At 45.2% G+C, this 25,869-nt stretch overlaps 4 protein-coding genes across 8 annotated transcripts in view; 3 read left to right on the top strand and 1 right to left on the bottom strand.

The window, feature by feature from the left end:
• Positions 1-3,091, top strand: part of LOC109541758 (ribose-phosphate pyrophosphokinase 1) — a 3,989-nt gene extending 898 nt beyond the window's left edge. The window contains exons 2-8 of one of the 5 annotated variants that reach the window (XM_019910704.2): positions 128-335; positions 1,088-1,271; positions 1,402-1,464; positions 2,121-2,248; positions 2,308-2,460; positions 2,519-2,795; positions 2,850-3,091. In XM_019910704.2, coding sequence (XP_019766263.2) covers positions 128-335; positions 1,088-1,271; positions 1,402-1,464; positions 2,121-2,248; positions 2,308-2,460; positions 2,519-2,795; positions 2,850-2,942 — 1,106 coding nt within the window. In that variant the 3' untranslated portion in view covers positions 2,943-3,091. Of the gene's footprint in view, positions 1-117; positions 336-426; positions 578-1,087; positions 1,272-1,401; positions 1,465-2,120; positions 2,249-2,307; positions 2,461-2,518; positions 2,796-2,849 lie in introns of those variants that run through there. The other 4 variants (XM_019910707.2, XM_019910708.2, XM_019910706.2 and 1 more) reach the window with 4 other exon arrangements.
• LOC109541762 (peptidyl-prolyl cis-trans isomerase-like 1) lies at positions 3,012-3,903 on the bottom strand. Its single transcript, XM_019910715.2, has 3 exons — positions 3,685-3,903; positions 3,468-3,616; positions 3,012-3,411 (listed from the first exon to the last, which is right to left on the bottom strand). Exons 1-3 carry the CDS (start codon positions 3,762-3,764, stop codon positions 3,113-3,115), a joined length of 528 nt encoding a protein of 175 aa, XP_019766274.1. The 5' UTR covers positions 3,765-3,903; the 3' UTR covers positions 3,012-3,112.
• Positions 3,904-3,929: 26 nt separating this feature from the next.
• LOC109541700 (metallophosphoesterase domain-containing protein 1) lies at positions 3,930-5,374 on the top strand. Its single transcript, XM_019910622.2, has 4 exons — positions 3,930-4,673; positions 4,724-4,895; positions 4,952-5,181; positions 5,240-5,374. Exons 1-4 carry the CDS (start codon positions 4,391-4,393, stop codon positions 5,362-5,364), a joined length of 810 nt encoding a protein of 269 aa, XP_019766181.2. The 5' UTR covers positions 3,930-4,390; the 3' UTR covers positions 5,365-5,374.
• A 203-nt stretch (positions 5,375-5,577) lies between these two features.
• Positions 5,578-25,869, top strand: part of LOC109541755 (triple functional domain protein) — a gene marked incomplete in the record, with an annotated part of 34,810 nt that continues 14,518 nt past the window's right edge. Inside the window, 24 exon segments of the mRNA XM_048669813.1 lie at positions 5,578-6,097; positions 9,135-9,324; positions 10,776-10,971; positions 11,217-11,326; positions 11,382-11,566; positions 11,673-11,923; positions 11,986-12,239; positions 12,300-12,492; positions 12,787-12,870; positions 13,065-13,259; positions 13,316-13,438; positions 18,710-18,981; positions 19,037-19,129; positions 20,229-20,477; positions 20,660-20,855; positions 20,908-21,078; positions 21,138-21,379; positions 21,437-21,689; positions 21,737-21,878; positions 21,934-22,167; positions 22,229-22,491; positions 22,552-23,163; positions 23,219-23,460; positions 23,522-23,621. Of these exon segments, the coding sequence (XP_048525770.1) occupies positions 9,146-9,324; positions 10,776-10,971; positions 11,217-11,326; positions 11,382-11,566; positions 11,673-11,923; positions 11,986-12,239; positions 12,300-12,492; positions 12,787-12,870; positions 13,065-13,259; positions 13,316-13,438; positions 18,710-18,981; positions 19,037-19,129; positions 20,229-20,477; positions 20,660-20,855; positions 20,908-21,078; positions 21,138-21,379; positions 21,437-21,689; positions 21,737-21,878; positions 21,934-22,167; positions 22,229-22,491; positions 22,552-23,163; positions 23,219-23,460; positions 23,522-23,621 (4,839 nt within the window).

The raw sequence follows: 25,869 nt of genomic DNA, 5'->3' as shown, positions 1-25,869 counted from the left end.
AAAATTTTGAAAAATTCTTGTGAAATCAGCAACATCCATTGCTGTCTTGACCTAATGGTGACGTCTGTCACCCCAAACCGATCTGTGATTGGTCGAGCGATTGACCAACATTGTCAGTTTTACATAGTGATGCCCGGCGCCTCGCAATCGGGTCCAACACTGAATAATTCGCCTACCAAGTTGAAGGAGCTCCAGATTGATCTCGAAGTTAGAATGCCGAACATCAAAGTGTTTTCGGGCACTAGCCATCCAGATCTGGCGCAGGGGATCGTCGATCGACTGGGCATAGATGTTGGAAAAGTCGTCACGAAGAAATTCTCCAATCTGGAGACCTGGTAAGTAAGTTTTCCTGTGTTCGTTCCCCTCAATGAAACCACGTTGTCGCAACAATCAACGTTAATCTGAATTACATTCGGTAATTGAGTTGGCAAGTGATTGAGGTTAATGAGAGAGCAGGCCCTATGGGGCTGCTACTCAGTACCGGGAAAGTGTCAACATTTATCAAGAACATGCTGTTGTTTTGGAGGAACTTCGTACTTCAACACAGCGTTGCTACAACCGAAACTCTATCATCTGGGTAATTGAAATTGCCTTAATCCATCCAAACATTAAACAGGCTTAATTGATAAGAAAACAATTCACCTCAATCAAATTTTATTCGCATTCTTCAAGGATTTTTCTTTTTTAATCTCGTCAACAGAGGCACATCTGATTTATAACCTAGAATCATGCCCATTTAACCATTGTCCATTGAAGTAAATGATGAGGGTTTTGCGGATTTTGAAAAACACTGTTTTTTTTGTGACAACGTTTCTACCACATTTTTTAACCTAACTGAAAAATCTGCAGAAAATCAGTGTTTTTAATTCGCAAAAGGTCTCATGTGCCTACCTACTTATGTCTGTCAGAGCTTCGGTCTGGCAGTCTTTTTAATTTTCCCTTAAAGTACTAAAAATTTGTCAATGTTTTCTAGCACTGCAACTAGTTTATTTTAAGTGTCCTTAAAGGGAAAATTAAAAATAACGCGAAACTCCGACAAACATCAAGTCATGAGCACCGCTTAAACAAAGTTTTTGAATATCCATAGTGTGGAAATAGGGGAATCAGTGCGAGGCGAGGACGTCTACATAGTGCAATCGGGCTCCGGCGAAGTGAATGACAACCTTATGGAACTGCTCATCATGATCAACGCCTGCAAAATCGCCTCCGCTTGTAGAGTGACTGCTGTGATTCCCTGCTTTCCCTACGCCCGCCAAGACAAGAAAGACAAGGTAGACTCTCCCTCAAACTCCCTAGTCAATTTAGTTAACACATAAACTAGTGATGGTTTCCGCGCAAGGGGCTTATTTTACCTGTGTGAAAACGGCGGGCATCTGAGTCTAAGATTACCGAATTTTTTAGAATATGGAGACGGACAAGGAACGCCACATTGAAAAGTGGAAGTCAATCGAATGGAAATTTCGGGTAAAATACTTTTAAGTCAGGGACGATGAATGTTCAGAAAACGAGGGTTGCTTGGGGTTCATTTACAAGATGTGGTGTTGTCTTTGAATGTAATGTCTTCATTCCGTCTAATTCCAAATGTTTTGCTTCATTCTGATTGTTCTAATGGCTTGTTTTTGTCCTGATGCGGTTCCAACGTGTTGATTTCTCTTCTATCGCGTGCGTTTTTATTTCTGGCTGTCGCAACTTCGACCTCTGCTTGGTCCAGTTATCAAGACCCCCTTGAGTAATGTTTTCGCTATTTCTCATACACCAAAACATATTTGTTTGTGCAACAAGCCGATCAATCGATTTATTGTTATTTCTAAATTCAACTCCCATTTTGACCATTGTTTATTCACTAATTAACATGATCAATATTTGAAGAGCAATTGCGGCCTCATGGGTTTGTCTCAGATGATGATAATATAATGTGAATCTCTGGCTTATATTGCATGAAACGAAAGCCATCGGGGCACATGCTCTACTAACAGCAGGGATTTCAGGCTTGATGAATCCAGCCCCAAGTGTGCTCTTTTATGACTCAGAGCTTTGCATGCTTTTCGTGTACACTTATGAAATTGGGGTTTTTTGCAACCGTATCGGGAACACTTGATAATGATCGATTTGCTTTATAGAGCCGAGCCCCGATTTCCGCCAAACTGGTCGCAAATATGCTTTCGGTAGCAGGCGCCGATCACATAATCACCATGGATTTGCACGCCTCCCAAATTCAGGGCTTCTTCGACATTCCTGTTGATAATCTGTAAGTCCCCAGCAAAAATTCTGCCGTTGCAAACACACGTGAATCTGATGGTTTTTCAGCTACGCTGAACCAGCAGTGCTGAAGTGGATCAAGGAAAACATCGTCGAATGGAGGAATAGCATTATAGTGTCTCCAGATGCTGGCGGTGCCAAGAGGGTGACTTCCATCGCCGACAGGCTCAATGTTGAGTTTGCCCTCATTCACAAAGAACGGTAAAGACTAGTTGAATGGTTTTGCCCGGTTTGGGGTGAATTTGGTGCTGGTTTCCAGAAAGAAAGCCAACGAGGTGGCCAGCATGGTCCTGGTAGGAGATGTGAAAGATCGCGTGGCGATTTTGGTGGACGACATGGCAGATACTTGCGGAACGATCTGCCATGCTGCCGAAAAGCTGATGGAAGCCGGCGCAACTAAAGTTTATGCCATTTTAACCCACGGGATTTTCTCCGGACCGGCCATCAGTCGGATAAATAATGCGTGTTTTGAGGCCGTAGTGGTGACCAACACCATTCCCCAGGATCAGCACATGCAACAGTGCAACAAAGTGCAGGTAAGTGAGTCGGGGTTTTCTTGAAATGTGCTTAGTTTTTTTTGTTTTTGTCAGTGCATCGACGTTTCTATGATGTTCGCTGAGGCCGTAAGACGAACACACAACGGGGAAAGTGTATCATATTTGTTCTCGAATGTCCCTTATTAAACCCCTCTGATTCCACACTTTAATTGTTAAGAATTACATACCATACTATACTACAATTGAAAACAACTGTGCTGAGAAATCGCCTTTAATTAATTGAACTTCGAGGGGCACAGTTTTAGGATAATGCAATTAAGATACATTTTTTAGTAGGTGTTTTTTTATTGGTCCTGCTAGCTCTTCAGGACCTTTCCCCTTAGTATTTTGACCTCGTCCACCGGCCGATCATTCCTATCAGTCTCAACAAACCCAATCCTTTTAATCACCTGCATACCCGCGTGTATCCGTCCGAAAATCGCGTGTTTTCCGTCCAGCCACTGAGTGGGCCCCAATGTGATAAAGAACTGACTGCCATTGGAGTCGGGACCCGAATTGGCCATCGACAGCACTCCGGCCCCACTGTGCTTCAACTCCGGATGGATTTCGTCTTTGAACGACGGCCCGTAGATCGACATGCCCCCTTTTCCTGTGCCTGCATCCCAAAAAAACCCGTTGTAGGGCAGTAGAGTAATATACAACAAATAATACCGGTTGGGTCGCCCCCCTGGATCATAAAGTCGCTGATGATTCGGTGGAAAATCGTGTTGTTGTAGTAGCCCCTGCGGGCAAGTTCCGCAAAGTTTCGGCAGGTTTGCGGTGCATGTTTCCAGTAGAGCTCGATCACAAACTCGCCCATTCTGGGGAAGGGTGCTGTTAGTATGTTGGGCCAGGTTGGAACGCATTTCAGGTGCCCCTTTAAACTTACGTGGTCTCGAACTGGACAAAAGGGGGCTGCCACATTTTGTCCGGAATCCCGGACTGGTTCATCGTTTGTGTCGCCAACATTTTCCTTGTGTGATTTAGTGAATAACTAGCTAAATTTCACAATTTCAAGAGCGGGATGTTATGGTTATGCAGATGTAAACTATAAAAAGTTGGGTTAGTGCCGCAAATGTCAGTTTTACAAAATATCCCCCTCAAGGGGGATGATTAATGGCAGTTTTTGGTTAGTTGCTGAATCGATGCCTTTTGTGCGAAATTGGTTTTAATTAAATTTTTAAAGCTCTGGAAAATATGTATTTGCTTCTCTATGTATTACTTTCACGGTAGTTTCGTTGAAACGCTGTGCTGTGAAAATGCGCCGAGAGAGTTACGGGAAATATCGGAAAGCGCGCAATGTTGCTCAGCCACATGGCCAGCAAAATTTGTTTTTGTTTGAAAATCAACAGGTTTTTTTACTAAAAATAAGCCAACGACAAAAGTACACTTAATGAGTTTCTTATGCCTACCTACTAAATTTTTTATAAATAATTAAAATTGCCATCTTGATCAGGAATAAAACCGATTACCAGTTATTTGTCTTTATCTATGGTTATCAGTTGACCATCATTATCAGAGAGTTAAGTATCTATAATGAGTCTACATTATTATGAGTTCGGATTAGTTTTATTAAGTTTACTCCGCGTCCAAAAATGGAAAATATAGTGCAAGTGCATCCTCTAACCAATAATCCAACGCTTTTGTGGAATCACATCAGGCGGTTGCAATTCTTTACTGATATTTACGTGCCCCAACACCTGTGGCATGTTCTGCAGGCTCCCCCTAGCAAAAATGTGCTGCGCTTTGTGTGCATGAGCGACACGCATTCCAAACATTTACAGTGTAATGTACCAGAAGGGGATGTTTTCATTCATGCCGGCGATTTTACCATGGAAGGAGAACGACACGAGGTTATTGCGTTCAATGACTGGCTAGGTATAGATATTTATACATTGTCATATCACCGTTAAAGTTGAACTTTCTAGGAACGTTGAAGCACAAGTACAAAATAGTGATAGCAGGAAACCACGAACAGTCGTTTGATCGCCGGTTTTCCACGGGAGAAGTAAACAATGCGCGGCAGGATTTAACAAATTGTAGTTACCTAGAGGACTCCGGTGTGACCATTTGCGGAGTTAAAATCTTCGGGAGCCCCTGGTGAGAGGGAATCCGCAACAACAGTCGAAACCAAACTAAGATCCTGCCGCTTCTAGGCAGCCAAACCATATAGGGCGCCGTGGCTTTAAGTTAATGCGGGGCAAACAGTGCCTGGATAAGTGGAACCTGATTCCGGCGGACACCGATGTGCTGATCACCCACGGGCCCCCTCTTGGACACGGCGACCTTACCAACTTCGGCCAACGAGCCGGATGTGTGGAGCTGCTGAGGACAGTCCAGGTCAGAGTACGACCCAAGTCCCACATTTTTGGACATATTCATGAAGGCAAGTGATTGAACGTGCAGTTTAAGCCAGTTTTTCCGATCGGCGCCCACACTTTCAGGTTATGGCGCCAGCTTCGACGGGCAAACGCTGTTTGTTAACGCATCCATATGTGACGGTAGCTATAGGCCTTCGAATCCGGCGTTTGTTTTTGATGCCCCCATTTCCCCAGGTTTTAAAAAATGAATATGAGTAATGTTTGTTTTACTGTTTCATGACGTGTTGGCGAATGCGCTTTCAAACACTCAAAAGAGGCGCATGCGCTTTCAACACTGTCGATGTTAATGTCCTGCGCCATTTGTTTACAGATTCGCTTTTGTTTTCCGCCATGTTAACTGTCAGGTCGCGCCCCGGGGTTGCAGATAATTTTCCGAAAAATCCTTTCGGGAAAAGTGTAGTTAAGTGAAAATCAGCTACTTGGGGTGGTTTTCCATCATTCCATCTAGGTCCCGGTGCTTTTGTAGAGACCGCCCATTCATCCGAAGCAGTGGGAATTGTTGGAGTGCGGAGCTTCATCGCGTTCGCCGCAGAGGGCAGGCGAAGCGCCGTTTTGGGCTCTGGATCCCATCCAAGAGGCTTGTGGAAAATAAACCATCCACATTTTTAATGCGAAATAGAGAAATAAATAAGCCGAACCAGCCGATGAAGCATGATGTATGCGGCTGGCCTCAAGCAGTTGCCTCTTTGTGTGGAAGATCATGCGCCTTGGCGGAAGCTCCGCTTTGAAATCCATCGCTAATGTCAGTTTGGAACAATGTCTGATTGATATGGACGATTCGTCGGGAGTTTTACTGGTTTCGTTGAGTTTTTAGTAGTTTTAAGACTAGTTTTAAATGAAAACACGTCTAAAATGGTGACAATAAACCTCTAGTGTAAGTGCCGAGTGGATTAATCAAACAGCCCGCTGCCGATTTTAAAGGTAAGTGTCAACTTTTTTGTTTTTCGGAAACGAATTTCGGGGCCTGCATTGTCAGATTTTAATGAGACTCTCCTGCTACTTCAATGGTGAATTGGAGAGTTGCTGTTGGCACATCGGGGCCCCCCACATCGTCACAGCTTTGGATTGATTTCTGGAATATTATCGATTTTTTATTTATGGCACTTGCAACAACAAATCAGTGCAGCTCGAAGTTGCAGTCCTTAGTTGGACGCTAAAATCCTGGCCAGAACTTTTCATTGGTTATGTGCCGGACTTGGGGTTAATGTGCGCTTTATCAACAACAAGAAGTCCTTTTACTATTCCAACATTTGTACTCCGTGTGGAAAATGACCAACACTCACTAATCTAAAAGCCTTCTGGTTGCATAAACCATCAGCCCAGGTTCTATAGTTTCTAGCAAACAGTTCTTTGCAATTCTGTGTTCATCTGTTGTAAATTATTTATTAGATGGCATGAAGACATAGTACGAAAATAGCCTGTATACAACGCAACAGCTTCGCGTGGTATTGCTTTATTAACAGCATAATTTTGCCTTTTCTTTCGGGTTTTCCTTATTAAGTCCCAGTGGGTCCTATCAGTGAGCAATCATCAACACCACACTCATTTTGTGCGTTGTATTAATAGCTCAAATGTCCAGTTTTTCCTTTTAATTAGAAGCGTCAGCTTCTAGCAACACCTGCTTGCGACATTGATCCAGTTAATTTCCTCTACACAGAGTTGTGCCGCCATCATTGCGATAGTTTCCAGATAAAATTAAAATTCCCACTGGCCGATGACAAGCCGGCAGACAATCCAGGAAATGAGCAAACTTTATGGGCTTTGTTTACGTTCGTTCGGGAAACGTGTCGATTCGACGATAAAATCCCGGATGAAAATCCTTTTTTAGCAGTGCAGGTTTTCAGGTCGTTTCGATTTAATTAATATGCCCAAACAGGCCTGCGGACCGTCTGTGGTCTTAAAATTCCGCCACTGTTCCACAAGGACAAAAACTGTAACTAGTCGGTTCATTTCTATTCAATGAGCGTGTCCAGGGTGTGACGGCGTGTGCCTTCTAAGTGCCCCCATGGACATTCAGTATTATTAATAAACTGTCGTTTGTTCAAGTAGAAAATAGAAAAAAACACACACAGTCTTCTCCACAATCAATTTATTACAAAGCTGTGGAAAACCCAAAGGGTGTTTTGGGTTTTCCAAACTTTCAAGTTTCTTTTGGGTCTGGTTTAGCACTGTCGATTTTTTTTGGCTTCCTCCAGATTTTAGCACCATCCAATTTCTTTTATCAAAGCGCGCACTTATGTGGAAACGTTCATGTCTAGCGCAGCGTTTTCCCCATGGAAAAATAATTTCTTGGGATTACACGCAATTTAACTGGAAATTCTTGAGTGTTAAGACTTAACGGTTTACAATGGTTTCCAAGTTTCTATTGACTCTGTGCGCGGAGCAGTTTTTTTTTAAATAGAGCGCGAGTTTATGTTTCGTCCATCGTTTACCCAGCAGTAAAAATTTGGGATTTTGCACGATTTTCAGGTGTTTTGAATCCAAGCATCTGCGATATGTGGTGAAGTTTAGCTCAGCGTTTTTCCGACAGAAAATAACCGGGATTCCTGGCAATTTAATTGAAAATTAACAGCTTGTTTACAAGCGCAAATAGTTCGTTTGAGCCGAAGTGGGCACTCGTCTGCTTAGAGACAAAAAAACCCACGTTCTCCGGTTGGTTGTTTGTCTGCGAATGGAATGGGGAAAAGCCATTAGGCCCCCAAACCTGCCCTGAGCCATAACGCAGCGGGAGCACTAAAATTAATCATTTTTATCCATTGCACGGAAACTGTCGGAATTGTTCAACAATAGCCGGATTGGCGGGCCTCATTGTTTGCTGATGGACGAAGACAATCGGAAAGTGTTGCCACAATCTTCGATTTTCTATTCAAAGGTGTTGAGCAATGGCAGATAGTGAAAATGCGAGCTTGTCACATGCCTGAACAATTCGAGATTGAGTTTTTCCATGGCGCCGCCTCTGGACGACTTTCCACTGCCATGACGTCACGTGGAAGCCGCTGAGAGGGTAAATCGCTCTATTCTGGGTTAGTTTCAGTTGAAGAGTGCTCGTGGCGATTTTCCGTGAAAATCCAGGCATTTGTCGCGTTTTGTGCGGTTGCCGCAATCAATTTGATCGGGATTTTGTCGCTCACCATTTCTGACGACTTTTTCTATCGCAAGTGCTTTGAAAACATTCTCACCAAAACGGTTTGCTAAGATTGAAAAATCTCTGAATCCGTAATTCGCAGAATCCACTTCGGCTTAGCGAAGCCAGAAAAGAAGATTGCCTAGATTCGCAGAAGAATTCAGCAATAAATTAATGCAAATCGCGGCTTTCTCACGATTGTTTGCGGAACAATACCCGAAAACGCGAGGATGACACGTTAACCGTTTGAAAAGGAAAATGAAAGTAGTCGTCACATCCAGTGATGCCAAAATAAACACATTTTCAGGCCCAGAACCATATGGCTAGCATAACAAGCATTTTTATGGGAATGTTTTGGAGCGACCATTCAAGTGAATTTTCTTTGGGAACTCTCGCTGCAACTGCTGAGCGATCCTTCGGACTCAAACTATCTAAAAATACCCATTGGCTGAGATCAATACGGGGTTAAATCGTCGCTGATAACGGACGTTCCAAAGGGAACGGACGGTATCGTCACCTCGGTTTGCAATGGATACTGTTCCAGATGGGTCGCCCGGTTCATCCAGAAGTTCCCATCTGGGCACTCCAAAACGCCGGCCGCACAGCTGGCACTCTACCGGCTTCAGGCACAAGAAACGAAAGTCTTTGGGTGAGATTCCAAAGACTTTCCAGGTTCAATTGGGGCAATAAAAACTCTGGTTCAGTCAATTGACTATTTATAGCATAGAAAAGTATAACTGAAGTCAGTACTTAATTAAGATTTAAAAGTACAGGCGTATGCTATCATTCTTATTAGTCTGCAAGTCGCATTGCTTAAACAGTGTCTCCTTTCAGCCCATTCCAGTATGGATGGCCAGCGAGCTTTGGACTTGATGCCCCTGCTTCAGGAGCGACTGGTGGTGCTGACAGGGGGCCGAGATCGGCGGGGGGGCCCAGTGCTCTCCTTCCCAGCCAATCCCCGAAGAGAACGCGCTAAGCCGGAGGACTACAAAAGACTGTTGCAGTATCTGATGTCCATTCCCAAGTAAGTAATCGAGTTTGCAAGCAAATAGTCGGATTTCATCTAGTCCGGACAAATCAGGGCTCCGCCCATTGAATTGCAAATTTCACTGCCATCCAGGGCGACTTTGTGTCGGAAACATGGCCCGTCGGATTAAGATAGCGGGCGTACATCGTTTTAGAGCTCGATTCGATTACGGGTTTGTTTGCCAGAGGGTGGAAACTTTCCAGCAGATATACATGGTGGATATTTTTAGGATGGGTCTGTTTTCGTTCGAACGTTTTGCTGGAACGCATGGCTGCCATCTTCAGAGGTATATTTGTCTCCGTAGCAGCGAAACGTTGGGACCAAAAAAGAAATAAATTGTACGAAAAGGCGGATTTGCTTTTCCGAAGACCACAAAAGGTCGATCCCAATTTCTTTCCCTATTGAAAGTTTTCCGATAGATTCTCATTCCGAAATTCCGAAAGATTCTTCGGAATATGCGTAGATAAAGAGGCTGGCTGTACATGGCTTGGCGCCTTATTATTATTACGAGCTTGGCACTATTCCAAAGACAGTCTTCGGACGTAATTCAACGAGACGCTGTTCTTGATGGCGTCTGCGAAGGAAAGCGTGAGAGATTTGCGATTGTCCTGCTGCATTGGTGCCAGGAATTAGCCAATTTTCCCATTCGGCTCTATCATTTGAAACCTTTGTATGCCAAACATCTTCGATTAAAAGGCTGTCGGCCACCTTCGTCGGATTGTAATAAATTATCTCAATTAGCGGGCGTTTACAAAAATAGCGCGTTGTGTAACAGTACTTGTGCATTTTCGGGTTATTCTAAACACTTTTACAGTACATTTAACTGGACCTCGCCTTCAATGGGTTTCTTGCAACGATTCGAGTAAATCATTCGGCTGGTCTCAATGTGGTCAACCGAATCATATTTGCTTGATTGATTCTGTTTGCTTTGCGTACAAGAACCATCGACCATTGCCAACTTTTGCAAGCACCATTGAAACTTAACAGCCAGGCAGGCAAGCGGTTTATATGGGCTTAATGGCTTCTTGGAAACGCGAGAATTCCAGGCTGAATTAATTGGCAATTAGTAGGGAAATGTGGAAAAATTAATTACGGTTAATGGCCGCCGACCTATAGGGAAAATCCAGGAAAATTACCTGCCTGGATGGAGGTCCAGTCGTAATTCTTTTGAGTGGGCATGTTGCAGACAAGCATGCTGATGCAAAGGAATGCCAGATGGGTCACACACCATTGAACCACGACCATGAATTATCCTGCTGAGCAATGTCCGAATAACGTGTAAACTAGCGCATTCACGTTTTCGGAGTATTTGCGGCCATAATTTACAGCTACTTGGCGTTCAAGTTGCACTGTAATTGGCCTCGCTGGAATGCCGCGAACAATTTGTCTTTTTATTGATGCTGCTGTCGCGTTGCAATTTATTTCTAACGAAATTTGTGTTGTTCCAGCGATGAGGCGCGCAATTTGGGGTTCACTGTACTGGTGGACATGCGAGGAGCCACCTGGTCGACGGTCAAGCCCATCCTCAAAGCCCTACACGAGCACTTTCCCCAAGGGGCCGTCCATCAGGCGCTCATAGTCAAGCCGGACAACTTTTGGCAGAAGCAGCGCACCTCCTTAGGATCACATAAGTACAAATTTGAGGTGAGCCCACCCGTCGATTTGCCTCGTTTATTCTCCCGCCCGTTGAAAATCCGTGAACAAGTCATTGACTTGAAAATATGTATATTAAACATTAATTGCGCAAACATGTCGGTTACGGCTCATTTGCTAATGAACGAGCTGTTAATTAAAAGAAACATCGGCCTGATAAACGGCCTTTGTTGTTTGTGTTGCTCGAAGGCGCACGATTTTCAATTGAATTCAAACAATTGATTGTTCTCTTCCAGACAAATATGATAAGTATAGAAGCCCTACCAAAAATTATTGATACCACGCAGCTCACGGCCGATCTAGAAGGCGCTCTTTCATACGATCACGCCAATTGGTTGGATACGAGGTAATGACAAATGGCTCCATCCCATGTTCCTGCCACTGAAAACATTTGGCTCTAGGTTAGCGACTGAGGAGTTTTCCTGGCAGGCTGCCGATCTTCTAGATCGGCTTGACGATTTGCAGGAAGATCTAGCGCGCAATGACTTTGCGGACGACGTCAGCGGGGCCAAACACAAGATCGACCTGCACAACGAAATGAAGAAGAAAATCATGAAGGCGCCGGTGGAGGACATTGATGTCCTAGGTAGGCCTGGAACGCATTCCATCATTTCCATACTTATAAGCAAGGCCCTTGACGAAAAGGCGAAGGCGCCAATAATTCCGTTTGATGAGACATTTTTTTGTTGCAGGACAACGCTTGCTACAAAGCATATGCGGCATTCACGACACCGGTCAGGGCCATGATAAGGGCGGAGGCGGCGGCGGTGGAAACAGCCCGGACACCCTCAGTCCCGATCTGCATGACATCAAAAGTCTGGTGCTGCAAAACCTGAAAGCTGTGCACAGCGCCCAGCAGCACCTGCTACAACTGTGGCACCACAAGAAGCTGAAGCTGGATCAGTGCTTTCAGCTGCGCCTGTTTGAGCAGGATTGTGAAAAGGTGTGTGGCTAGTTTGGCGGCTTTTTAGTTGATTTCTATTTTCTATCCGCTAATTTTTCCAGATGTTTGATTGGATTTGCCATAATCGTGATGTTTTCCTGCTGAACTACGTGGAGATCGGGCACACGTACCAGCTGGCCAAGCAGCTGCAGGAGGATCATCAGCACTTTACCATGTCGTCGATGAACGTGTATGTGAATATCAATCGGATTTTGAGTGTGGCCAGCCGGCTCATTGAGGGCGGCCACTATGCCGCCCCCCATATTAGGTCGGTGGCTGGGCGACTGGACCGCACTTGGAAGGATTTTGCTGCTGGGTTAGTTGAGCGTTGAATTGTAATTCCAGTAGGATTTATGAGCTGTGTGTTAATTTCCAGACTGGACGAGCGCACTGCTGTGTTGGCCCTTTCGGTGATTTTCCATCACAAGGCTGAGCAATACGTCGAGAATGTGCCGACCTGGAAAAACGCCAGTGAAACCATCAACTTGCCCACTGAAATCATGCTGCTGGAAAACGCCATCCATCAGCACCAGAATCTCTACGAATCCATGTGCCAGGCGTACACCGAGGTAGGCACTAGCTGTTTACTTCCAGAGCGCCGTTCGCCCCCCAAATCCTTACCATTAGCTTGTGCCTTTAGGTCTACAATTCCTACCAGGCGCTCCTCAATGGGCTGGACGTGATGCTGCAAGTGTGCCACAAGTTGCCCAGTGCGGCCGAAGCCGACAGTGTGGATAAAATTGTCAATGTATGCTCAATGATTTTAGGCCTGGATTTGGGAGCTGGCTAATTATTTCCTAGACTTAATAAGCACATTAATACATTTCGGTGGTGGTAATTGAAGTATTTCTCTTTGGTGACAGGTCCATAGTACTAGCAAGAAACTACTCTACCAATTAGATCATTTGGTGCAAGTTTGTAATCAGCCTGGGACTGAGAAAAAGCATGTAAATATTGGTTTTACCTACTACATTTTAGTCAAAGCTTTGCACGATTGGAACTCCTCCACCTTAAGTGGCTGAGCTGAATCCCTCGCTGGAAAGCTGCACAACTGATTTGAAATTTTCATCGATCTTGCAGCTTTCTAGAAAGGTTTGAGTTCATTCAAAATATCTGGGGCTAAATGATTTTGTGTCAATAGGACGACGGGACTGTGTACGAAAACCGGCCTGGAGGAAATCCGGCAGCGGATTACAGCGAAGGCGCCAGCCACGTGTTGGCGGTCATTCATCAGATCCTCAACCATCACAGAGCGTTGGAGCAAAAATGGCACGCCAAGAAGATCAAGCTGCATCAACGGCTGGCGCTGCGGCTTTTCCAGGAGGACGTCAAGCAGGTACGTTCCAGCAAATCGCGTTTTGTTTGCAAAACTATAGGAATATTTTTTTGCAGGTTTTGGATTGGCTGTCCAATCACGGCGAAGTGTTCATCAGGAAAAACACCGGCATTGGCAGAAACCTGCAGAAGGCGCGCGTCTACCAAAAGAGCCACGAACATTTCGAGAACGTAGCTCAGGTGAGTTACATGCATTTTTTGGGCCATCTTGGTCGGTTTGAGGAGATTATTTGCTGTTCTGACGAATCCCAGAACATCCATAATGCAAGGGAATGTCGAAGGAAAACGGGGCGTAGGAAGAAGGGAAAATAGGTGGTTGAAAAACCTGAAAGTGTGGCTTAATTGGCTCACTTGAAAGCGGAAAAAGGCGTCCACTAAATCGGAAATTAAAAATCTCTATCTCGATCCGGAGAGGTCACCTGTATCTGATGGCTCTATCATAGCGGATGATAGATAAATATCGGTTTTTAATCAAGGGATGTAAAAAGAACCGAAGCGACCAGGCCCAATCCAACCATTCAGAAATTCAATTATTATATTGAAACGAAGCAATTTCGACTTATAAATATGGAAATGCGCCACCCTAATTCCCGATAGGAATCTTACGCGGCCGAAAAATATTCAGTTTCAGAATTAGGCCCTTTCACAGCATAATCTCCCTAATTTCGATTGAATGAAGGTCTTAAATATTTTAGTTGGGTGTTTCATGTTGGAAAATGAGATTTTTTCATTTGAAAATCGGTCAGGCGAACAGCGGAAGCTCTTAACGGGATGTTTGCCGTGTCACTAAACCTTCAAGTTGAAACACAACCTTCGTAAAGAAATGGTTTTTTTGCCTGTTGAGGCTTTCGAATCAATAGGCTTGAGGGCAGGGAAAATGAGCGCTTTTTCTCATTAGCTTTTGTTGCTTTTGCGCTGAGAAATGGCCCTGGCCCCGCTAAACCCTTTAAGGGCTGGGGTATCTCAGCAGCAAATACAAGCCACCTGCAGGCTGGTATTTTTGTTCTAATTGATGGGCATTTTGACGATTCTCCGTCGAATTTCGAGCTGTTTCTCGTCGCCGCCCGCTTCCTTAATTCCTGCAAACGGGCTTAAAGGGAAGCAACAGGAGCCCAGCTGCCTGCTGGGCCTTGTTCCTGACGTCCCGCCGTTGCCATTTACTTTAATCTAATCGGTCCGTTGAAGACTCCTTTACCAGGCGTGCTTGGAACGGGCTTTCGGAATGTTGAATATTCTGCCCTAACTATTCCTGGTCAGTTTTCTGACTCTGTCTGTCTGGAGTAATGATGTGATTTAATGTGCAGTTTAGACGTGCCGAGTTTCGGTTCCAGTTTCTGCAGCTTTGGGGCACGTATCGAACGGCCCTCGTAAGCTCAGCAGGAGTACCAGGCGCACGCGAAGCAAACAGGGCTCTCGCTCGCTAGTTTTTCACAACCGCCAAAGACGAAGAGATTCTTCAGTATCTCGATACGCGGTTTTGAGTTTAGTCGTCGGCGTCGGGACGCGCACAAGTTTTTACCGGCTTTTCACACTGAGTTTTGTTCGCAAAAACTTCAAAATGGTTCAGTGCACAGTTTCAACGAGTTTGGGTTTTGACTGGTTTTTGTCGACGAAATAGGTAATTGGATGGTTAATTAATTCTTGTTTTTTTTTGGTTTGCGGTGGTTATAGAAACAGTAATAGTAAATTTTTGAGGACTTTCGCGGCCATCGTTTGACCAATCGGCAATTTTCGGGTTTTCAGGCCGTACTTGATGTGAATTTGTTACTGTGTTTCTCTAGCACCCATCGCCTGCATCTTCAGGGCGACACAAATCTGAAGATGCCTGCAAGACGTCAGTTTAACGATGCCCTCAAATCACCGATTGCATCAATAGTTGTCAATGTGACGGTTGATCTATAGACGGTTGCGATTTGTTTTGCCTTCAATGAGTGCGCCTTCCGGCCTAAACTGTTTATTCAATTCTACGATTGTGCATAAAGTCGCGCCAGTTGGGATTGGAAATGGAGATCAAAATGTTTCCAACCCCCCGTATTTAAAAATACACAGTTCTGTGTACTTTCGTTGGAGGTTTATTTAGGTTTTCACCGCCGAAAGCTGAATATTTTCGTTTATTGAATTTTTTTCTTCCTGGCTTTGCTCTGCATTTTTTTTAATCGGAAAAAGCGAAATTAGGCCATGACATCCTTGTTTCGTTGATGATTGATTAGGCATATTCGTAAAAACTTATCAGTTTTAATGATCATCCGTCACTGTGATTAGTCTTCTGCATTGATTTCTAGAGCAGAAAAACAACAATTTGCGTTCGGGCTTCGATTTATTGTGCTCGCGCTTCTATGATGGGTTCAAGTCGATTAATCGGTATGCCGGTGCTAATTATTAAGCGAGGCACTTTCTCCCGGGAAAAGCTGCCAAAAGGCCGCGTGGGCTAAGATGGGGGCCCCCCACATGCATATCCATTTCCTATAGTGATGTAAACCACGACTAGAGCAAGTTTTTCGTTTAATCTTAACCAGACTTGGCCGAAGTGTATGGCTTTTGAAATGAGTAAACCTGCGACAGCACGCAAATTGACGCTTTTGGGCATTGAAAAATGGTCGTCGTTGTTATACCCAAGCACGAACCTCTCATAGTTTAATAACCCACGAAGATTAATTGCCCTTTTTATGTGACAGGTCATATATAAATTCAATACAGCATTTTATTAAATCAGCATCCCCCTTTGAATGGCTATTAAAGTCGGAGCTTAAAAAGCCATTAAATGTCCGAAGCAATTAAAGTCGTCACTGTAAACAAGTGGTTTAGGGACGAAAAACCCTTCTATTTCATATGTAAAAGTTCATTATGTGCTTCTTATCCTATGGAGCCGAATTTTATCACTTGTACTGTTACTATTACAACCTAGATAACCATAATGGGCGGGCAGGTCCATTCACACCATTTTTGCATATTAATTTATCAACTGCATGCCGAGCAATCGTTCAGTGTTTACGGCCTGTGCGCCTCCTTTCTGTATAATTTTTCATTTCACAATTTCAATTGCGAGAGTAACTACTCGGGGAAAATTGCAGAAACATTGATTAAACGCAACCGGCCGGCAATCAAACGACAATTATTGGTAAAATTGTGACAGAACCGGTTGATTTGATGAAAATCGCAAACGGCCGCTGAAGTTTCTAAATATAGTACCAATTAAGCAATCCGCTGGTACTGGTTTTCGGAATAATTAGATACGGGGAATCTTAATGTGTACGTGTTGCTAATGCGGGTTCCCGGACTACAACAAGACTCTGTTTTTCAACCGCTTAATTTCCAGAACGGATTTTCGATCGTAAATGTCATCCAGTGCCGTTTTGGGGTTTGATGCATTTGAAATAATATACACACATTCAACCAGTTTGATTGTTTACGTTCGGGTGGCAGCACAATGGGGCCCTTTACAACATTCTTCACCGCACTAAAAGGGCCTTTATGTAGAAGTGAACATATGTCGATCAGCTTTGATTTGGGGCCTAAATACACTTGTTGAAAACTCATTAACATTTGCCATCACAGCTATTTTACAACTTGTCTCGCTGTTTATTTACTTTGGCCACCTTGACACACTATTCTTAATTGCAATTGATAATTAGTGTATTTTACATGTGACAAGAGCTCTTCAGGCGTTCTGCGACGCGACCAAACGTTGATCAAGTCACAAACAAGTAGTGAATTTACGCTAATTAATTGTTGGTCGTTTGACATCCCAGCATGCAAAATAAACCGAAACGCACCATAGATTTGCTCTCGCAGTGACAGGCTTTTGTTATTATGGGCCGGGCCAATGACGTTTCCATAGCAACTAGTCGAGGTCAAAAACTGTCGAAAAAACATCGACGTTGCCGCGATATGCGGGTTTTCCTGAAGGTATTTTTACCGCTACCAATTTCCATTGCGAGGAAACATCTGGAAAAAACACGTGCAATTGAGGGCCCGTCCAATCAAAAACAGTTTAACGTCGAATGTTTGCTGAAAAGCCATTATTTCCGTCCGTTTTAATCGGGAAAATGTTCCCAGCAGATAATAACGGGTTGAAAACAGAGGAAAAAGTTTCCCTGGGGGAGTGCTGAACAGTTTTAGCTGACAGGCATGCTTATTGTTTTTTTCTGAAACTCTGAAGTTACGTATATACTTTTTTTAGCAACATTGGAGTTGTATTATAAGGCGCGTTTTGGCTAATTTTACTTGACAAGAGGCCGTTTTTTCGGGATTAATTCTTAGTGCCTTGGGCGACTTTCTGATGTACAAATTGAGCATTTTCCTGGTTAAGGCGGCAGCAGTTCATCTGCAAATTAACCGTGTAACTTCTCCCAATTGATGGCGCTTCAGACTTGGAAACTTAGTTAAATTAAATTTCCGTTCCCTTAGGAATAAATTCGTCAATATTGATTGGGCGGGTGCTGGGTGTACAGCTGAGCCCCGGCAAATTCCTTGTCATCTTTCAGGCAAATATTTTTTTAACATCAAAACGTCGTGTGATATTACTTATGTCCCCTGTCCGTCCCAACGGACAAGTGTCAAATAATTTGATAATAGTCCCTGTTCGCACATTGGGGTGATCATCAAATCAGCTCTATCAGCTTCAGTGCAGCCCCCAGCGAAAAAATGTTGAGGGTGAGTAATGCTGGCTAACAACCCTCGTCTGGAACAGCGTGCTTAAGATCCCCGAATCCCTGACTGTTCCATATGTAAAAGATCTATAATTCGCAATTAAAGGCCCCGAACTAGGGAATTTCGGCCGAAAGTCTAATCTAGCAGTTAGTAATGCAACGGAATCTACTGGCTGCAAGCAATTTCGGGTCTATTTAAGGCGTTTGTTAGCGTAACTTATCCTTCTAGGGCTGGTCGTCGTGCTGAAATGGCATAGGAAATAATTCCAGATGTTCCAAAAATGCCAGTTTACTGTCAAGGGAGAAAGTAGTAAATCCACCCTTGTGTTGTTCTATAATAGTTCTTGAAACGTGGCATTTTATTGACGGTAATGTCTGTCTAATGGTGCTCCACCCTTAAGGGCGCACGTCGCAAGAGATTAACGGCCCCATTGTTTACGTGTAATTTAATAAAGCAAATGTACCAATTGTTAGTATACAAAAACCCTCCAATTGCTAAGGATGTGTGGAGAAACCGCTGTCTAGTTTCGGTTTGCCTCCAATCGCAAATAGATTGAAATTGCGGACTAACGAACCCTGAATGGTTCTACGGTAATCTCCCCAACAACAGGTAAACGTAAACGCAATCAAGAAAATCGCCCCACACAAAACAAAGCTAATGAAGTAAATGCCTGAAAATTGACTTGATTTTATCTCAGTGACTGTTAGCGATAAAGAAATGTGTTTGAACAGTGACTGATGCTGCGACAGATAAGTAGCCATCGAAAACGGGAAAATTATTCACTGTGTAATTTTATTCCAGAATACGTATACCAACGCTGATAAGCTGCTGACCGCGGCTGAAGAGTTAGCGCATACAGGAGAGTGCGACCCAGACGAAATCTACAGCGTAGCCAGAGAACTGGAGGCGCACGTTGCAAGTTTCGCTGCCAGAGTCGAGCAGCGGAGGCGACGGCTTGACTTGGCAGTTCTTTTCTACACCAGAGAGAAGGAGTTGGCTAATTGGGCGGACGAACTTCGGCAGGAGTTGCAGCAAGAGGAGAGCGCTGCCGAAGGGTTGGAAACAGTCGAAAGGTCAGCCGACAGCAGGGCGATTGTTCAATTGATCAATTGAGAGCTTTTGTTGTAGATTGCTGGAGCAAACCGATCAACATCGAGTGCAGAGTTTGGAGGCGTGCGCCTCGACGATTGCCCAAGGCGAAGCCCTTCTGCAAGAGTTGAGGTAAATATTGCCTATGTGCGAATAATTTAGAGGCCTCAGCCAGTAATGGCAAAAAGCCATTTTGCGCCCGAATTGCGAGTGCTTTGAAAACGCTCTTAAGTAGTTTTCATTGTTTATTTAGCTGCCTTAACAGCGTTGAAAAGACAATGCAAACTGAATGTATGATGATTGATTGGCGTCATACGGCCAATTTTAAAAGGTAGAACCAAATCTGTTGATGCCCATAATCTTGTAGTTACGTCAAAGGTTGTTAACATCGTTTTTTTGTTAGATTAATTTATATTCGATTCGTTTTTACGTCACGCTAGAAGGAAAGCTTTCATGCCTTACCTTGTTCACTGATTTTTAATATGATAGCTTTGAGGTGCTGGTTGCGCTTCTTTGTATCAGCCAGCGGCTTCGGGTTAAGGTTCTTGGGCGCTTGACAAAAAGTTCGACTTTGAATCGAAAAATCGCAGCCCACGCCGTTTAATTCTGCCAGTTTGGTTGCTCCGCTCGACCGTACCATCTAAGAGAATTTGCTTTCGATTTTCATCAGGCGCCTTATCGACGAATTTATGTTCCTTTGTTGGGTTTTTGCAGTTGTAAATGCCTGTCAGGCCTCACGGATTGTTGGGCGTTTTCCACCGATTCAGCCCCTAAACTGGCCATTAAATGGACTTGCAGTTAGGCGCCTGGTTAATTTCGCTTGCCTGGTACCGCTCGCTCGCAAGACAAGTTTTACAGCCTCAGGGCTCGCCGTGGTACCCATGAGTCACCCTGTTTTATTTTATTTCACTGCTCAGATATGTCGGTTACGTTCTGGGCTCTCCCTCTGCCCTCGGTCTGTTAAGACAAAAAAAACCGTTTTTTCATTGCGTTTTCCTTTTAAAGTCGCAGCTTTAATAAGGTCAATGCCACGGCCCAAGACGTACAATCAAGCGAATAATTGCCGCACATTTTGCCAATTGGAGGAAATGGTAGGCGCGCAGCCAATATCATCTTCATTGTTATTATTTAATTTGGGTTCACTGCTAACGGGAAATTGATGGATTTTATGGGGAAATGCGCACGGGGGTGATTGATAACGAAATTCAGCACGCATTAATGGTTGTTTTAGAGCAATTGGCGAGATGGACTCAACCGGATCAGTGAGCGCCGTGGAATCCGCCTTAGATCGCCTGGCTAAGCAACGCAACGACTTGGAGGAATTATGGGCGGCCAGGAAGCTGCGTCTGGATCTCTGCCTAAGACTGAGACTGTTTGAGCGCGACGCACTTGAAGTGTCCTCACAGTTGGAGATGTGGAGCGAAGAGCTGCAGCACAGCGAACTCACCATGGACATTGCCAAAGCGGAACAGTTCCTTCGGTACGTCGAAAAACACTATTTTAGGGGCCGTACAGGCCCAGCCAGAACGTCGATGCTTGTTGGCGATGAAACCCCATCGATGTTCTCGACATTCTAAAGGACGATTTCAATATCAAGCGTTAAAAAAGCTTGTTTTTTCATGCAACTTCAAATCTGCATCCTAATAATCTTTGGGTGTTCAGGTTGCACAACGAGAGCGTATCCCAGATGCAAAACACCACCTACCAGGTACTGCAGCAAGGCCAGGAGTTGGTGCAGGTGTTTGAAAACTCCGGCATCTGCGTGATGGCTGATGCACAGTGCAACGCGCAGACCCGAGTGCAAGTCCTGCTGGAGTTCCTGCACGACCGCGAAGTCGACCTGGAAGATCTGGCCGAGGTTTGTGAGCTGACCAGTCTTAGGGAGTAGCGGCCTCATGAAGGTGTTCTAGGTGAAGCGAGTGAAGCTAGAACAGTGCATCCAGTTAGGCCAATTCCAGAACGATGCCAACCAGGTGATCAGTTGGATCCGCAACGGGGAGTCGATGCTTATGGCTAGTTTTACCATTCCCAACAGTCTAGCCGACGCCGAGTTGCTGAAGAAAGAGCATGAGCAGTTTCAGGTATTTACTACCACTTTATCCCCCCTATTAGTCCTAATGTGATTTTACCTGTTCAATAGGTTGCCATCGAAAAAACACACACTTCCGCTGTCCAGGTCAAATACAGAGCAGACTCTCTAATCAATGGCAACCACTACGATCCGCAGAGCATCCGGGATATCTCAGAGGAAGTAACCAAGAGGTGGCAACAGTTGGTAACCTGCGCTGAAGAGCGGCACAAACTGGTCACAGCCAGCCTGAACTTCTACAAAACGGCCGAGCAGGTTTGCTCAGTGCTGGACAGCCTGGAGAGAGAATATAGGTGAGCTCTAAAAAAAACGAAACCGTTACCCAATTAATCAATCGCTCTTCTGTGCAGACGAGATGAAGACTGGTGCGCCACTGGGCAGCCCAACGTAGACAAAGCCACTGCCATTTCGCAGCTGATCAACAAACACCAGGAGCAAAAGGAGGCGTTCCTCAAAGCCTGCACTTTGGCTCGGCGAACGGCCGAAACATTCCTGAAATACACCACTCGCAGTTTGCAGTTTTACAACTTCACGAACACTGGAACGAATCATGAGTCGCGAGTGAAAGGGATTTTGGAAAAGTTACTCAGCCAGGAGAACAAGGTAAGCTGCAGATGCAGTAGCTGTTCAGTTTCTAACGACGCGCTTAGGTCTTGGAACACTGGACCCAGAGGAAGAAGCGCTTGGATCAGTGTCAGCAGTTCGTCTTGTTCGAGCGCTCAGCCAAGCAAGCCATCGAGTGGATTCACGACACTGGAGAGTGCTACTTGACCACTCATGCCACCAACCTAGGTAGATTTTCCAGATTTTAGCCCTCTATTACGTATTAAAGTGGTTTTCCATCAAGGAAATAACATTGAAGAAACGGAGAGTCTTCTACGCGAGCACAACGAATTCAAGGGCACTGCCAAAGAAACCAGGGAGCGCGTGAAGCTGCTGATCCAGCTAGCGGACAGTTTGGTCGAAAAGGGACACGCTCATGCCACTGCCATCAAGCAATGGGTGGCGGCAGTAGACAATCGCTACAAAGACTTTAGCTCCAGAATGGAACAGTATAGACAGCAACTGGAGGAAACACTTGGTAAGTTAAGCAGCGTAGCCCTAATTCATGCTTTTGTTGAATATTTGCTCTTGTTTTGCAGGAATTCAAGAAGAAGAATCGGAGAAAAAGGAGCTTTCCATTGACCGGAATTCGGACCCAAGTCTCGAGAGCAAAATCAAAGACGGCACAGCCAAAGACCTTAAAGAGCTGAATGAAGAAAAGCGCCGTTCGGCTCGCAGAAAAGAGTTTATCATGGCCGAGCTGCTGCAGACCGAGCGAACTTACGTTAAGGACTTGGAGACTTGTATCAAGTGCTTCCTTTACGAAACTCGGAACGCCAATGGGGTGCCTGTGGCCCTTCAGGTTGGCTCTTGCAAAAAATCCTACTTCTTCCTCAACTAAGTTGCGTTCCATTCGTTACAGGGCAAGGAGAATACCATCTTCGGCAACATGGAGGAGATCTACAATTTCCACAACTCCATATTCCTACGCGAGTTGGAAAAGTACGAGACGATGCCAGAGGATGTTGGCCATTGCTTTGTGACTTGGGCGATAAAGTTCGACATGTACGTGTACTATTGCAAGAACAAACCGGAGAGCAACTCGCTGCTGGTGCAACATAGCGGCAACTATTACGAGGAGTTGCAAAAGAAGCATAAAGTTGAGCACCCCATAGCGGCCTATCTGATCAAGCCAGTGCAGCGCATTACCAAATACCAACTGCTGCTCAAAGATCTGCAAAGCTGCTGCAACGAAGGGCAGGGCGAGATCAAAGACGGTCTGGAAGTGATGCTCAATGTGCCCAAGAAGGCCAACGACGCGATGCATCTGTCGTTGCTTGAAGGCTGCGACATTTCCAGCGATAAATTGGGCGAAGTCGTGCTGCAGGATGCGTTTCAAGTGTGGGACCCCAAGCAGCTGATCCGCAAGGGCCGAGACCGGCACATTTTCCTCTTCGAACTCTACCTGCTGTTTACCAAAGAGGTTAAGGACTCGGCCGGGAAAGTCAAGTACATCTACAAGAACAAGCTGATGGTGAGTGCGACCTACTCGCCATCGGTTGGTTAGTAAAGTGCTCAATGTGTTGTAGACCTCAGAATTGGGGGTGACGGAACACATGGAGGGTGATGAGTGCAAGTTTGCCGTCTGGACCGGAAGGGCCCCGATTTCGGACTACCGCATCGTCCTCAGGGCGTCCAGCCTAGAAACCAAGCAACTTTGGGTGAAGAAACTGCGCGAAGTCATCCAAGAGACGTACTTTAGCGGGGCGTTGCCGTTGACGCTGCCCAAGAGTCCTGCCAAGCTGAAGACCCACAGCCAGAGGTCCAGCAGGTGAGAGGAATTAGCACGGATTTTTCCTAAGTGCTTGCCCTAAAAGTCGTGTTTTTTTCAGGGACTTGGAGGAATGCAACTCCCTGGACGAGAGCGTGGAGAATCTGGACCGCAACTCGTTGGCTTCTTTCGGATCTGGCAATACAACCGACTCAGATAAGGTAGGATTTGCAGTTTTATATTGTAACGCGTGTTTTCCGCGTTTTATTGTTATCGGTTGTGAAGTTGACGGTAATTTTGAAGTTAGTTTGTTCGTGTTCCGTATTTAAAGTTATACCGAGGTGAATAAAAGTTGGAAGCAGAAGAAAGAGTTTGATACTCGGCCATCCACGGTACAATATGTATATGTATATTTTCAAGTTTGCGAAGAAACGCAGGAAATTTCTATCTAATCGAGTGCACACTAAATATCTTATTAAGACGTTCGTTAACATTCCAGCGGCGTGTGCTAAATACCAGTGTCATGGTCGGTCTTGATCATTCACTAATTTTCACCGTAAACTCTCGATTGACTGAATTGGCCGACACAAATCATTTTCTTGATAACTCGGTATTTAGAGCGTTTTTCTACGATTTGAACTCGGGTGGATTTGACCCAGATCCAGGTCCTGAGCCGAAGAGATAATTGTGGTGTTTTGCGCGAAAACTCCTGAGGTCGCGTCCCGGTGACCTTTTGCACTCACCACCCAAAGGCGGAGGTATTTGCGGAAGGTTTTGGGCGCAAATAGGCGCAAATCCTGCCGCTATTGAGGCAGGGAGATGATGGCATTCTGAGGGCGTCGATATCAATGGGAATTGTTTGCGTTATTTGAGCGGCGCAATTTCGGTGCCACTTTTAATTGCGAAAAACGAAAATATCCATCAATCTGTCGTGTGGCGTTTCCAGCTGGAGGAGCTGAACGCTTTCGGGGCACGCAAATGTGCCGGAAAAAGTGTTTCCTTTGAAGTGGCCGCCAATATCTACAAGGGAATCGATCGGTGTGTGTGTGTGTTTTGGGCAATGTGTGGGTTTTTTTCACGTTTAGTAGGAAAACGCTGCCTGCAGGGCGAGTAAATGTCCACGAAAACACGGTTTTCATTGATGGCACGAATTATTAATTTTCCATTGATTTTTCCTCGAGCTCCGAGTTTTAGAGTCGAAATTTTCCTGCAAGGCCAGGTTTCCTTATTCAATTAAAACCGGCTCGTATCGTGGAAGGAAACCGAATTAAGGCCGGAATTGGCGTATTTCTTGTCTTGTTCTTGCGATACTTCTGCACAGGACTCGCTCCTGCGTGTGGCTTTCCAGGCCAGCGTTGCCAAGGCCTCCAAGTATGAACTGGATTTTTTGCTAATCGGCTTTAGTTGTGGCGATTCACTTCGCAGACTTTTCGGTTTACACTCCTTTTGCCCCATCCAGGCAGTCCCTGCGGGCCTGGAAGGGGGGTTTCTTGCAGTGGTTCTTTCCTGGAAGCGACAGTCGGGCAACATCGTGTTCCAGTCGGTCCCGGGGCCTCCTCTTGCTGCCAGCCAGTCTCGTTGGCCGGATCATTCGGCTTGGTGCTCAAGCGACGCTTCTTCTCGTCGTGAATCGGGATGACCGGTCGTCCCGACGCCTCCTTCGACTCGCAGTCTCAACGTTGTGCGTTCATGGGCGCTCACAGTCCCGGCTTCTCCTCCTCGCTCTAGTTTTGGGGAAGGGTCTCACTGGTTCCTCCAGGTTTGACTTTTATTAGATCAAGCTCCATCTTGAACAGCGAAATGGCGAAAATTTGGCAGGATTGAATGGAGTCTTGCTGTTAAACGCCGCACACTTTTTCGCCCAATTCCGATTAGGAATCTTAAATTTTTCGGATTTTTCGGATCTAGCTTTCAATGATATGAGGCTCCTCCCCAACTGCCATCACTGACTGTTTCAGGTGTTCAATGATCATCTGATTTTTGGCTAAACCGCACCGACTACCCGGTCTTTCATTAATCCTAAGGGTGCCAGTGTAATAACCGCTCTGTGATCATCAAGCTTTTAATATTTGCCCAGTCCATACCGTCTAAGTGTTAAGTAGTGTTTAGAAGAAAACGAATTATCGGTAATCGGTGGTCGACCGCGAAACAGGAAGTGATCGAAACCGAAGCGGTGTCGAAAGCCTGAACGATGTCGGCGAACACGACAGGGCCGGCCAAAGCCCCGAAATCCAAGCGCAAAATCTCGTTGCCGTGGTTCCGGCAAACCAGCGCGGCCAATCAGCACCCAGGCTTGAGCAGGCAGCACACCATTGACACGCCGTTCAGCTTTCAGGCGCGTTTATTGAGACGCCAAACCAGCCAAAGTGTCATGGTCAGTAAACAACTGTGTTCCATCCTTTCCCTCCTAGTCAAGGCTGGCGCACGCCAGTCCCTTGAGAATCCACCCGGGACCGGCTTAGGGTTATA

The sequence above is a fragment of the Dendroctonus ponderosae genome, unplaced genomic scaffold (genome assembly GCF_020466585.1).
Source record: "Dendroctonus ponderosae isolate FM_Combo_2020 unplaced genomic scaffold, Dpon_F_20191213v2 Dpon_F_20191213_9, whole genome shotgun sequence".
NCBI lineage: Eukaryota > Metazoa > Arthropoda > Insecta > Coleoptera > Curculionidae > Dendroctonus > Dendroctonus ponderosae.
The sequence above is the reverse complement of the archived record's forward strand: the minus strand, read 5'-3'. Positions and strand labels throughout refer to the sequence as shown.